The sequence below is a fragment of the Sturnus vulgaris genome, chromosome 1 (assembly GCF_052056855.1).
Source record: "Sturnus vulgaris isolate bStuVul1 chromosome 1, bStuVul1.hap1, whole genome shotgun sequence".
Classification (NCBI taxonomy): Eukaryota; Metazoa; Chordata; class Aves; order Passeriformes; family Sturnidae; genus Sturnus; species Sturnus vulgaris.
This window is the reverse complement of record NC_142243.1, coordinates 11,565,148-11,577,218: the sequence shown is the minus strand read 5'-3', so window position 1 is coordinate 11,577,218 and position 12,071 is coordinate 11,565,148. Positions and strand designations below refer to the sequence as shown.

Here is a 12,071-nt window from a genome sequence, read left to right as displayed (position 1 = left end):
TGAGAATCTCCAAGTACTAACAAGGAGGTAAATCAGTCATTGCCTATGAGACTAATCACTTGAAATTTACTTAGAAGGGCTCCTATTCTTGACTGTACAAGAGATGGAGTAGAAACTTTCTACTATTCTTGCTTTCTCAGAACGACTGTGACAGAAATACCCAAATATGAGATTGACACAGGTGGATTTTAATGAATTATTAATTCATACACTACACTACAGGCTGGAAAAGCCAAACCTCAAAAGTCTGGTGCAGTTTCAGACATCATAAACAAGGCATGAGGACTCTTTTTGGAATTCCATTGCTAGTTGAGCTTTCATATGAACTGACCCAGCTTAATGAGGAATCCTAATGTTCAAAACACCAAATCAAGTGTTCTACTATTGGCATTAACTAAACATCCTAATGACAATTAAAATTTAAATGATGCTGGATTTTTTTTTTTTTTTTTTACTGAAAGCATTACTGAAATTTATAAAAACTGTAATTAAATTAGTACCAAAAACAATTAAGAGGAAGCAGCACTATATGCAATCGTTTGTTGCCCTATTGTGTTTTCAAAGTTACCACTTTTGAAGGTGCATCAGTCACAATTAGCAGACTTAGCTACTTCTGGAAATGTCAGGCGGGGAAAAGCTAAAGGAGTTGTAAACTGGTAAAGTACCCATGTCCTGCCTATGCTGCACTGCAGCTCCCAAGGGCCAGGCCACACTGTTTTCCACACAGCTCTTCCAGTTCTCTACCAGAGCTTTCTCACTCACTGTGTAAGAACATTGTATAAAGCAGGAAAACAAATCTGCTTTTCCCAAGCCCCTGGATCTGTAGTATGGACTTGAATTCCTTGGCAAATTACTTCATGATTCGTTATATGGTTTGCTAATGATGGGTTTGATAAAACTCAGAGCTGGTAAGATTTACTCATTTGTTTGCATTAGATCTCAGCTCAGTTCCCTTTGCTGTGTCTTAAGCAGAGTAAATAGGACTGAAAGAGCTCATAAAACAGTTGTACCTAAGGGAAAAACTATGGTAGACCAAAACTTAGAACACTGACTGTTCTGACCACACACTGTTTAGCTGAACATCAGTGACAAGACTGAACTGCTTCTACTATCCATGCATTTATATGTACTTTATGTATGTTAAGCCTAATGGAGTCTATGGGATTATTCATGTGTTTAGTGTTAATCATGTACTTAAAATGCTCTATTGCACTGAGCTCAGTCAACAGTTCATCCAACAAATGGGGCATTTATTTATAAAGCATGTGCTTTCTTCTTTTACCCAAGTAATACGTAAGATAAAAACAAAATCAAAGAAAGCAAAATATTTGATTCTCAGCGAAAGCAAATACCCTAAGCACTAAAGCAGGAGACTTGAAGAACAAAAGAGAGTACCCAAAAATTAAGCATATAACATAATACTTCTTCTAAGTTTAATCTTTAATCAGTCTTGGAAAACCGTACTATTAACCATTAAAAACCACAGTAACTGATTTATTTAAGAAAAACAGACATTTCAAGGTCTTTACGTATCCTCTTATGCATTTTATCATCTTAATTTTTAAAAGATACGCAGTCTTACCTCCACAATAGCATTCAAGGCAGTGTCAGTACCAAGGCTATAGTCTGTGCCTGGCACATTGTTGCTAATAGTAGCAGGCACCACACATATAGGAACTCTAAACTCCTCAAAGCTGGCACGCGCCTCCTGGAGCTGCAGACAACTTTCAAAGGCCTGAAGCAGTGGTACAAGTGTGAGTGAAACATTCCTTGTCTTTGCACTGCTCTGCTAATGACTCCTGGCATGTGATGGTAAATGTGGCTGTCCATCGGCCCAAGTAAATACAATTGGTGAGATTATTTGGGGGGGTGGAAATATCCTGTACATACCACAACAGTGCACTGGGGTTGCATTGGCACAATGCTCTTGGAAGAAATGCAGAGGATTAGTACAAGTTAATACAGAGTAAATGCAAAGTGTGCACAGCAGAAAGTTCTGAAGCAGCTGGGTAGGAAAGGATGGCAAAAGCTAGACAGGAAATCATTCCACAAGAAAGGACTAATAACAGTTTGATACATGCTAAGGAGCTCAGAAAGTTAACTAGTAAAACCCTTGCAACTTGAAGAAAATGCGTAAAGAAAGATACTTTTAAAAAAACTATGTTATCCTAGAAAGTCAAGACGTATCTACTTCCACCAAGAGAAAGGAGAGAAAAAGGTTCACCCATGCCTTCAAAGTTTCTATCAACATCACACATCTGCCTCTGTGCACACAGACTGGATGTAGGCCTAAAAAAATCCAGGAACATGTGCACATGGATGAGTTAATAATGTCTGCAAGTATAGTTCAAGGACTCTTTGAAAAGCAGTTTTAGGTCCTTGGAAAGACTCCATAGAAAATATATAATCATGTTGAAAAGCTTAAGTGTTCCTAGTGGATGTCAAAATAAATGCTAAGATTTTGCATCTTAAGCTGTTTTAAGTAAGCATACATTACATTATTCCAATTATTTCTAATCTAAACTAACCAAAATCTCTCACGAAGTGTGGCAATTTTTCCAACTGCCTATGTAATGGCTCTCCACCAGAAAGCCTGATTACATAGTACAATACTTTTTCATCTCTTTCTCCCAGAAACTGATGTTCACAGAAGTCTCATTTTCTTGATGTCTCAAGTCAGTTCAGAGAAGCAAACTATTGATTGCAGATCAAAATTAGATACCTATTGGGGTTATCTCCAGGCATATCTGCATCGGGACTGATTTAAGTAACAACTTAGAAGAAAATTATGGGAAAACCCTCTACCTGTGAGAGTTCTCCTTCTAGGCTTTTTGTCCTAGACAGAGCAGATCCTGTTTAGTGAGAAGACAGGATACTTGTGGCTGTAGGTGCATAAATGCAAACAGACTTTCTAAAAATCTCTCTTCTCATGTGTTTTTTTAAATGCAATGGCAGAGTGCTATACTTTCAGTTTGAGGCTGAAACACAGCACTTTCAGACCCCAAGATCTGAGAAGCAGTACAGCCAGGAGCAACAAATAGGAGTGGTTTATTTGGGATCTGCTTTTTGAGTGACTAAGACTTCACTTATGAAATTTCAGCAATTGCCTGGCCCAACTCAGCTCAGTCAGGCTGCTTTGAACTTTTATTTCTACTAAAAGAATCAAGACATACAAAGTAACAGTGGTTTGGTAAAACCACATAGCTTCCTGGAGATCTGCACAACCTGAGATTCTCTAAAAGGCTTTATATTAAGACTTCTGGAAAACCAAGTCAAAGGGAGATGCAGAGCAATAACTAACATAACTGGTTAGTCTGCATTTATGGTATGTTAAGATGCAGTTAAGATATGTTTTACTTGCATTAAATATTGCCATTTTATTTGATGCAAGTGATTTCAGCCAACATATCCAATGACTGTACCTTCACCAAGCATGAGCATTAGATGATTATATGCAACATCTTTGCATCACTGTGGCAAAATATGAAAATGTTTTCAATATATGGTCACTTAAATATAAAGGGTAAATAACTGATCACTTCTGTGCTAGTATTTTTTTTTTAATTACTACAGTAAGGTCATAGAGGGATACTGCACTATGTTAATAAAGTGGTTTAATAATTTCCTTTCCTTTTATTGGATTTGTATTACTAAAAAGGTTATTGCCATAATGAACATAACCAAGGATGCTTTATAAAAATTCATGCAGTCAAGCAAAGATTACTGTTTGTTGACTTTAAGCTGATCTAAATACAAATGGCTACTGAAGGGGATGGAGTTACTGCCCTTACTCCACATCAGCTGTTACTAGGACTGAAGGAGATGAAAAATTAACAGGTTAGCTAGTGGCCAGGGCTCATTTTCAGCTTCCTAGTTCAGAGTAATGTGGAGCCACATATGCTACTGGGAGGCTACAGGCATGTTTTCCACGGGAAATGTGTGGAGACTGCCTTAAGGCATCTGACTATAGCTTTCTTTGCTCCTCGGGGGATGCCTGATTTTTTTTTCCCCACAAAATCAAATCATCAGTCTATACCCCCTTTTCTTTTGATGAAAAAAAAGTCAGATTGTCAAAGAAACACCATAGAAAGTTCTAGCCTCTCCTTTTTTCAGGTTCCATTATTCTCATCTAGCTGATACCTTTTCCTTTCATTTCATGGTTATCACATTCCTGAGGTCTGATACCCAAAATAACATCCTATTAATTTCACTGAATTAGCAACGTACTTGAGAATATAGGTATTTTTATTATGCTAGTTATTTTAGTGATGCTTCATTTAATAGAAAATTCGAAGTTCATGTTCTTATCCTGCAATCCAAAAAGGTTTACTTTGTATGCCTATATATATCAGCCTTAAGCATACACTCCTCAGGTAGAAACATCCAGCTTTTCCCACGTATTTTATATTTATGTTCTCATTAGCAGTTTTTCCAATATTCTGAAAAGTGAAGTGAAAAATACAGTTTATCATAAATTTAAAACATTATTCAAAAGATAAATCAAATCTGAAGCCAAGATTTTAAAACAGAAATGGAAAAAAAGGAAGATTTTGAAAGGGTCCCATGATCTGTTATAGAATCTAAATTAGTTATTGAGAAACGTATCCACTATTTATGTCTTTGTGAGGAGCACACTCTTTACTAATCTCTATTTCAGAAATTATGTATCTGTAAGTCTGTTTTTAATTGTTTTTTTTTTAAATGCAGAATTTTAACAGATTTATCAGTAAATGTTTCAGGGTACTATTTACACGGCTTGACAAGTCTGAACAACTGACAAGTGTCTATAATGATGCCAAACAGCAACAATCCCTCATTACCAGCACAACTGTACTTACCTTACTAGAGGTAGGCAAATCACACAAGTAAGAACAGTACCAGAGAAAAGCTAAGTGTGATGACAATTTGGTGTTCAGAAGAGGTTCTACTGCTCTGAGGGCACTGTAAACTATGATGCATTTATTGACCTAACTGGGGTAACAGGAATAAAAAACGATCTATAAACTACACAAAATGGATATTCACGTCCACCTCCTACTTTTGTTTACCACAGTCAATTGTATGAGATGTATTGAGCATGGGGCACAGTTGTTACTGCACCTGACGTGAGCATGGCACAAGAATGAAAAGATGTATTTTTTACTGGGAGTTTTGGTGAATCATGTTCAAACAATCAGAGCAGAAACTGAAAAGATACCAAGCAGAAATGCTTTCCGAAGGCAAAAGTCTGCTCCTTCCAACACAAAAAAGTCAACTCAAATTTAATATTCCACTCAACTGAATATAAATCTTGCAAAGCCACTACTTTTCATAATTAATCTAGAGAAAAATCTAGGCAAAATTAAATGCAAAACAACCAGAAGAAAGCCATTCGCAAAAAAAAAAAAAGTTTTCAACTACCACATTGAAAATATGGAAATACAAACATTTTACCTAATGAAGGCAAATGATACCTAGAAACCTAAACAGAAAGCAAATGAAAGCAACACAGACTGACTATGATGTATCCCCTTTGCTCGAAATAACCTATAAAAAGAAGTCAGTTTGGTTAACAAAGTTTATGAAGACAAGAGAAGAAGAAAAGCAGATGTTATGCACAATCATTTTACTCACCTTACTTCGTGATCAGTCATTTTGGAGGGATATTTTTATTTACCAGAACTGGAAACAACATCAACATTTATAACCCAAGCTGTCTATAAAGAATTCACTCAATGAATTTTAGTTAGCTTACAGTCTTATTCAAGGCCATACTTCAGGAAATTAGTATTTCCTAACTGAAGGGTTTCTTTTGAGGAAGTTTAAATTATCTATGCTTGAATCGTTTAAAAAAAAAGAAAAAAAGTTATGGTAGTGCATTCAAAATTGGTGGCATCTGGAAAACCGTTCAAATGAAAAAGCTATCACAAGTAAAATTTTAAAATTACATTTAAGTGATAAGAGAACTGTCATTTAATTTTCAGAAGCAACATGAAACTCTTTTTGTCCAACTGACTATGCTTTCTGTTCAGCTGAGACAAGTATTAGAGAACTGAGGAATGGCTGGGGTTGGAAGGGACCTCTGGATATCATGTAGTCCAACCTTCTGCCAAGGCAGGATCACCTGAGCAAGTGACACAGGAACAATCCAAGTGGGTTTGGATTCTCTCCACAGGAGACTACACAAACTCCCTGGGCAGCTTTCTCCAATGCTCTATCACACTCAAAGCAGAGAAGTTTCTTCCTCATAAGAGATTAAACATTCAATTTTTACTTTATGTTGTATTACTGTATTTGATTTTTTAAAATACTTCTTAACACGTCTCTTTTTATTAAATCTGCTACTAGCAGAATAAATGTAATTTATTGCCTATTGTTAGACAAATTTGGATTTTATATATTCTCTTAAAGGAGTAAAGATGCTACATAACTAAGAATCTCCTTAACAGAGCAACTTTCCTTTAGTGTTTGTTGCAGCTGGGTATACTACAACTCTACATATTATAAACGGGTATTTTTTTTTCCCTGTATAGTGCAAATGATCCAAGTCTCATCTTTAGGTTTCTTTCTTTCTTATACAACAACAGATGCCGTCTTATCTTACAGTTAAAAAATGTAGAGGTCATTGTAATTTCAGCAGAAATTAAATGGAAGCATTTGGGATCCTAGACTTCCTCTTTTCTAAAGTGGTGTCATGACTGTGGCTATACCAAGTAATTATAATTTCCCAGATCACATTTCCAAAGTTCTGGTCTACAAAAATATCCAGCTGTAGCCAATTGAATAAGTTTAAACAAGTGCTTTGTTAGTATGTGCACACACCAGAGCAGACTTACATCAGTTATAGTGTTCAGAGCAGTATCTGCACCAATGCTGAAATCTGAACCCGGTACATTATTGGATACAGTTGCAGGAACCATAACCATTGGAACACAGAATTCGTCATATTTCTCCCGGGCAGCTGACAATTCCAGAAGTCCAAGGTAAGCCTGTTGGGCACAGGCATCGGGTGAAAAATTAGGATAAATAAAGTAAGGGCAGAGCTGGGAGTGATTAAATGAGAAGGGCCACAGGGGGAGCCATTTCTACCACAGCACACTTCAGCAAGTCAGAGCACTAAGGAACCACTAAAATCTAACACAGACAAAAAAGAAAGCATTAGAAAAAGGCATACATTTGAAAACAATAAATATAACATATGTTTCTCTTGAAAATTAATAATTTAGACACAAAAAGTTAGTTTCCAACAAAACAAACTAGTTCCCCAATCTTCAGGTACTGTTACTCCTGATTTAAACATTTTAATATTCCTGAATTATGGTCACAGTTAAAAGTTCGAACAAAAAAAGAAGATACATTCTTTATCAAGAAGCAATGAACACATTCTTCTCTGCAAAGAGTAGGCAAAATACTTTCCTGAATCAAAATTTCAAAAGTTGTTTTTTAAAAACAAAGCAAACTTGAAATGCAGGAAAAAGAAAAAAAAGCTTCTTTAGATACATTACAGATTTTGAGATTTTGACATGCACTATGTGAGAAGAGTGGCTTAAATAAGGAACCATAGTGCAGTTTCTACTAAGAGTCAAGAACTTCTGCAAGTATGTTCTAAGTATTGATACAGTATAGACTGGCACTTGCACTACAGAAGTTAGCAATTTATTTTAATTCAAAAAACTGTAACACTATCTCATCTCATTTATCCATTTAGCACTTCTGTTTCAGCAGTTCTAGTCACTGTCTTGAATGCCAGTTTTCCAGAGAACCACTGATTGACAACACTTCTGATTCTAAATGCTGTCATGTATCAAATACACATAGAGCCAAATGCACCTTACATGAAGACTGGGTAAAAATCATAACAGACTATTAATTTTGTTAGGAATTCTACTCTACTTAGACAAAATTAGATATATCAGTGTACCTCAAATCCACCAATAACCATAAGGGCGTTAATGTTGTTAGTGCGCATCTGGTCAGCAATCTTCTCCAAATACTTTGCAGGAAGAGTACTAAAAATCATTAAATCAAAAGAAAAATAAAAACAATTTACAGACTCTGAAGCACTAAGAACTCATTACTAAGCTGAAACCATAAAGTGAGCAGGCAACATAACAGTTTTTATTTTACATATTTATCCATACTAGTAACTCTTCCAGACAAACAATAACCAATCATGTCAAGTGCAAAGAAATTGCAGGTTTGAAATCCTTTAGAAGTGTAAGGACACCAGGAACTTTTTAAGCTAAGGTCCCAAGTCCTACTCTTCAGAGCTAGTTCAGTACAATAAAGATAGCCAAGCTGGAACACTAGGATTTGAACCAAAAACAAACTCAAAAAAACCCCAATGTACAAAACACTCTAGGGAAAGAAAGGAGCATGGAATAACACAGTGGTTATATAAAGCACTACAGTACATCTTATCAATTGACAAAAATATTGATGTTACCGTTTTGTACCAAGAATTGATCCTCCTTGACCAGTCCAGCCTCCAACATCTCCCCAGGAAATTTCCTTAATCTTTGAATAAAAGTAAAAAAGGAGATTTTGTTAAGTGATTATCCAATTACTTCTCTTGAACTGCAGCAAACACCAGGTACTATTTACTGAAAAGCTGTTGGAACAAGTTGTTGGGCACTGACATCACTAAAACTAAATGAGGCCCAGAAAGAAAACAGCATCGAGAGTTTAATTCCATTTCTCTTGAAATACTACAATCCCTTTCTAATACATTTGTTCTTTCTTCTTTCAGACCAAGATGAACTCTGTCTTTGTGTTTCATATCTCAATCCTATTTTCACATCCTCTCCTACTGAATGTGAAGCAAAAAAATCTAAAGCTAGTAAGTTTTGGGATCTGTGGCTCCAGCCAGGCACAGAAATCATTATTCTTGCATTCAGTTTCTCTCCAGTACACCAACTGTTGCATAACATTTAAAAACAGGGTAATAGAAGAATCTAACTTAACTAAGGAAAAAAGCTTCCTCCCCCCCAATAAGCACCATTATAAAACTTCTTACAGCAAAGGAATACATGTACAACAACTCATTGTTCAGAATCAGAGATTATTCTGCTACTCTGTGAAAAAAACTACAATATGCTAAACATTGACCAAAATTCAAAGGTAGGATTCATCTGAACTGATTCTGTAGCACTGCAGTACGTGATTAGTAACACTCAGCATAAATGACTCTACAGACTTAAAATAGCTGAGAAATACAGTTACAATCTAGGTTTTATAGATCTTTATGAAATCAAAGCACTTAACAGAACCAGCTCCCTCAGCAGTTATGACAGAACACACCTTCCAAGCACATGAAAAAAGGTGGTGGTGTGGGATGGGGTACATAGCACTTGGTAATGCACACACATGAATGACACTGACCTTCCCTCTAGCGAACCCTTCAAAACCATCAATGACAGCAAAGATTTTGTGACCTTCAGTCATGCCAACTCTCACTGCAGCCCTCACTGCGGCATTCATTCCAGCTGCAGGAGCACCAACATTTAAAACTGCCACATTAAAGTTAGTCTGCAAGATAAAAATAACATTTAGTAAGGACTTTGATTTCTATACAATGGTTTATTTGTACATCATATGCAGTTGCTAAATACTGGAATGCAGGTAAGGAAATTTCAAAGCTCCTAAACAATGTTGATAATTGGAAGTTAACTGGAAGGTCCAGACACATTTCCCCACGTGCAGAATATCAGAAAGACAAAAAAACCCCGGGTGTTTGTTCCTAGAAAAGACTTCATCATAATTTCATTTGGTTCACAAGTTAAATTATTCAGGTTTTCATATTCTAACCCAGAATAGAATCACAGAATGGTTTGGGTTGGAAGGACCATAATGATCATCTCATTCCAACCCCCTAACATGGCCAGGGACACCTTTCACTAGAGCATGCTGCTCCGAGTTCCACCCACTTTGGCCACTGTTACTCAACCACCTTCATGTTACTAAAACTTTTTTTTTTTTTTTTTTTTGCAAACACACCAACAACAGCAAAAGGGAAAAAAAAAGTAGGAACTGATTCTAGTACCACAGTATTTTTGTGTATATCATCAGTACAACACAGAGTGGAAGAGACAAGTTTTAAAATTAAGCTATTGGCCAGGTTTTTCAAGCAGTTGACAACACATTAGCAAACAGGAGCACTCAGCATCTTTCCCAACACCACACATTTTCTGATTATAGAAGTTTTTAAACATTTCTGAATGACAATTGTAACAATTTGGTTCTGCAGAAGAGGTAGAAGTTATTTAGCTTTATTCTGGAAGATAAGAACCAAAAAAAAAAAAAACCAAACAAAAAAAACAGAACAGCTGTTAAGTAATGATCATAGAATCTCATCTGATTAAACAAAACATGCAAACAAAAAAGAGCAAAAAACCCCAAACCAACAACAACCCCTCAAAAAGCCACAATAAAAGAGACACAAACCAGAGTATATGTAGGGGGGGTTTTTTGTTGTTTTTTTTTTTTTTTTGGTTCTGGTACAATCAAATGATTGTAGAAAAGTGTAATGTAATCACATACAGCAAAATATAATGTGTGCAGAAGCACTGCTGAAGCAGAGCATTCAGCTGGCTCTCCTGATCTGATCAGCTTAGCTCTTTCCTCAATTCCTGTGACATGCACATTTCATCTACTTTTTAATTCCTATTCAACCTCTTTTACTGAAGGCACACAGATTTTGTTAGTATGGTCAAATCTGAGTAGTTAGTAATTACACGTGGCCTACATTTCCTTCTAATGACATTTTTCACAGAAGGTATGACAAAAGTATATTTAAAAAGATACAAAAGCCCAGTGCCAACAGTCCTGCATTTGCATTGCATAGAAAAACCCCAGCACCCAAACACCTGATCCACCAAAGAAAATGTTAAATATCCACCTAAAATATCCCGAATTCTTTGATCTCTTGAAGGTCACTCTTAGGTCCTTATTGTATTATCAATGAAATTTTGCTCCTTAATAATATTAGGAAGCTATCATCAGTAATCATTACTTAAATATTTGGGAAAAAGATTTCTAGAAAGTGTAACAGCAACATCATTATGCAAATAAGTTAACAAATGGTCACAAACCATAATTAATAGAGGAATTAACAAGTGAGATGACTTATTTACCAACTACGATCAAACACATAACTATTCAGTAAGCTTTTAATTAAAAAAAAAATCTCGTCTAAGATTTGTTTGCACACAAAATTCAGTGTCTGCTTCCTAAATAAATCCAAATTTCCTCTTATACAAATCTTAGGAACTACAAAAAAACTAAATGTCTATTACTGTATTATACACAGCGACTTATTATTTCACATAAAGATGATGCATCTGTCCTCAGTATTGCTTCCCATGAATTCCTGGATTTGCCCTTGCTCTTGAGTGGTTTTACCCTTCAAAAGGAAGGCTTAGAATTCTTTTAATATAGAATTTTCCTTTATCTCAAGATTTTCAGAGTCTTAATCATGATCTTAAATATCACCCCTCCTTCTCTCCATGGTAAGAAACAGAGGGCAAAACAGTAACTATTAGGACCAGACATTATAACAATTGGGACCACATGTACATCTAAGACAGAAACCCTCTCCAGCAATTTTCTAGTTACAGTAGCATTTCACTTTAAAAAATGTCACTTAATATTAGAATAAACTAGTGTGCTTCTAGCATCTTTATAAAATTTAATTTATAAACGATGCTATAATAGAAGTTTGAAGGGAGTTATTAATAGATCCCAAAAGCAGACATGCAGTGCACACTCAACGAACCCCCTTACCTTTGGAAGCTCAGCATCTGGCTTTTTGTGCGACAGCAATTTGTATGTGTTAAGGTTGTTTTCAAAGCTCCTAAACAAATGAGTAAGTAAGATAAGCAAATCAAATAGTAAAATTTTAAACTCATAGTTATTTCAAAGGAACATTTGAATTTTTCAGAAACTTTAAAAAACTGGCATGAAATATTAACACCATTGTTATTGCAAATGCAAAACATGGCAAAAACTGGAAATAAGAGAACAATGAAAAATATTGAATTCTTTAAGATAAGAGTCATAAAATATGAAACAACTATGTAGCTACCAAATTAAGT

At 35.6% G+C, this 12,071-nt stretch overlaps 1 protein-coding gene across 5 annotated transcripts in view; it reads right to left on the bottom strand.

Moving 5' to 3' along the window:
- PFKP (phosphofructokinase, platelet) overlaps positions 1-12,071 on the bottom strand; it is a 42,456-nt gene that overhangs the window by 6,422 nt on the left and 23,963 nt on the right. For 2 of the 5 annotated variants that reach the window (XM_014872266.2, XM_088159384.1), the window contains exons 12-16: positions 11,761-11,830; positions 9,361-9,507; positions 8,426-8,496; positions 7,901-7,988; positions 6,816-6,968 (exon numbers count right to left, since the gene is read on the bottom strand). In XM_014872266.2, coding sequence (XP_014727752.1) covers positions 6,816-6,968; positions 7,901-7,988; positions 8,426-8,496; positions 9,361-9,507; positions 11,761-11,830 — 529 coding nt within the window. Of the gene's footprint in view, positions 1-1,582; positions 1,736-6,815; positions 6,969-7,900; positions 7,989-8,425; positions 8,497-9,360; positions 9,508-11,760; positions 11,831-12,071 lie in introns of all 5 variants that reach the window. The other 3 variants (XM_014872267.2, XM_088159389.1, XM_088159392.1) reach the window with 2 other exon arrangements.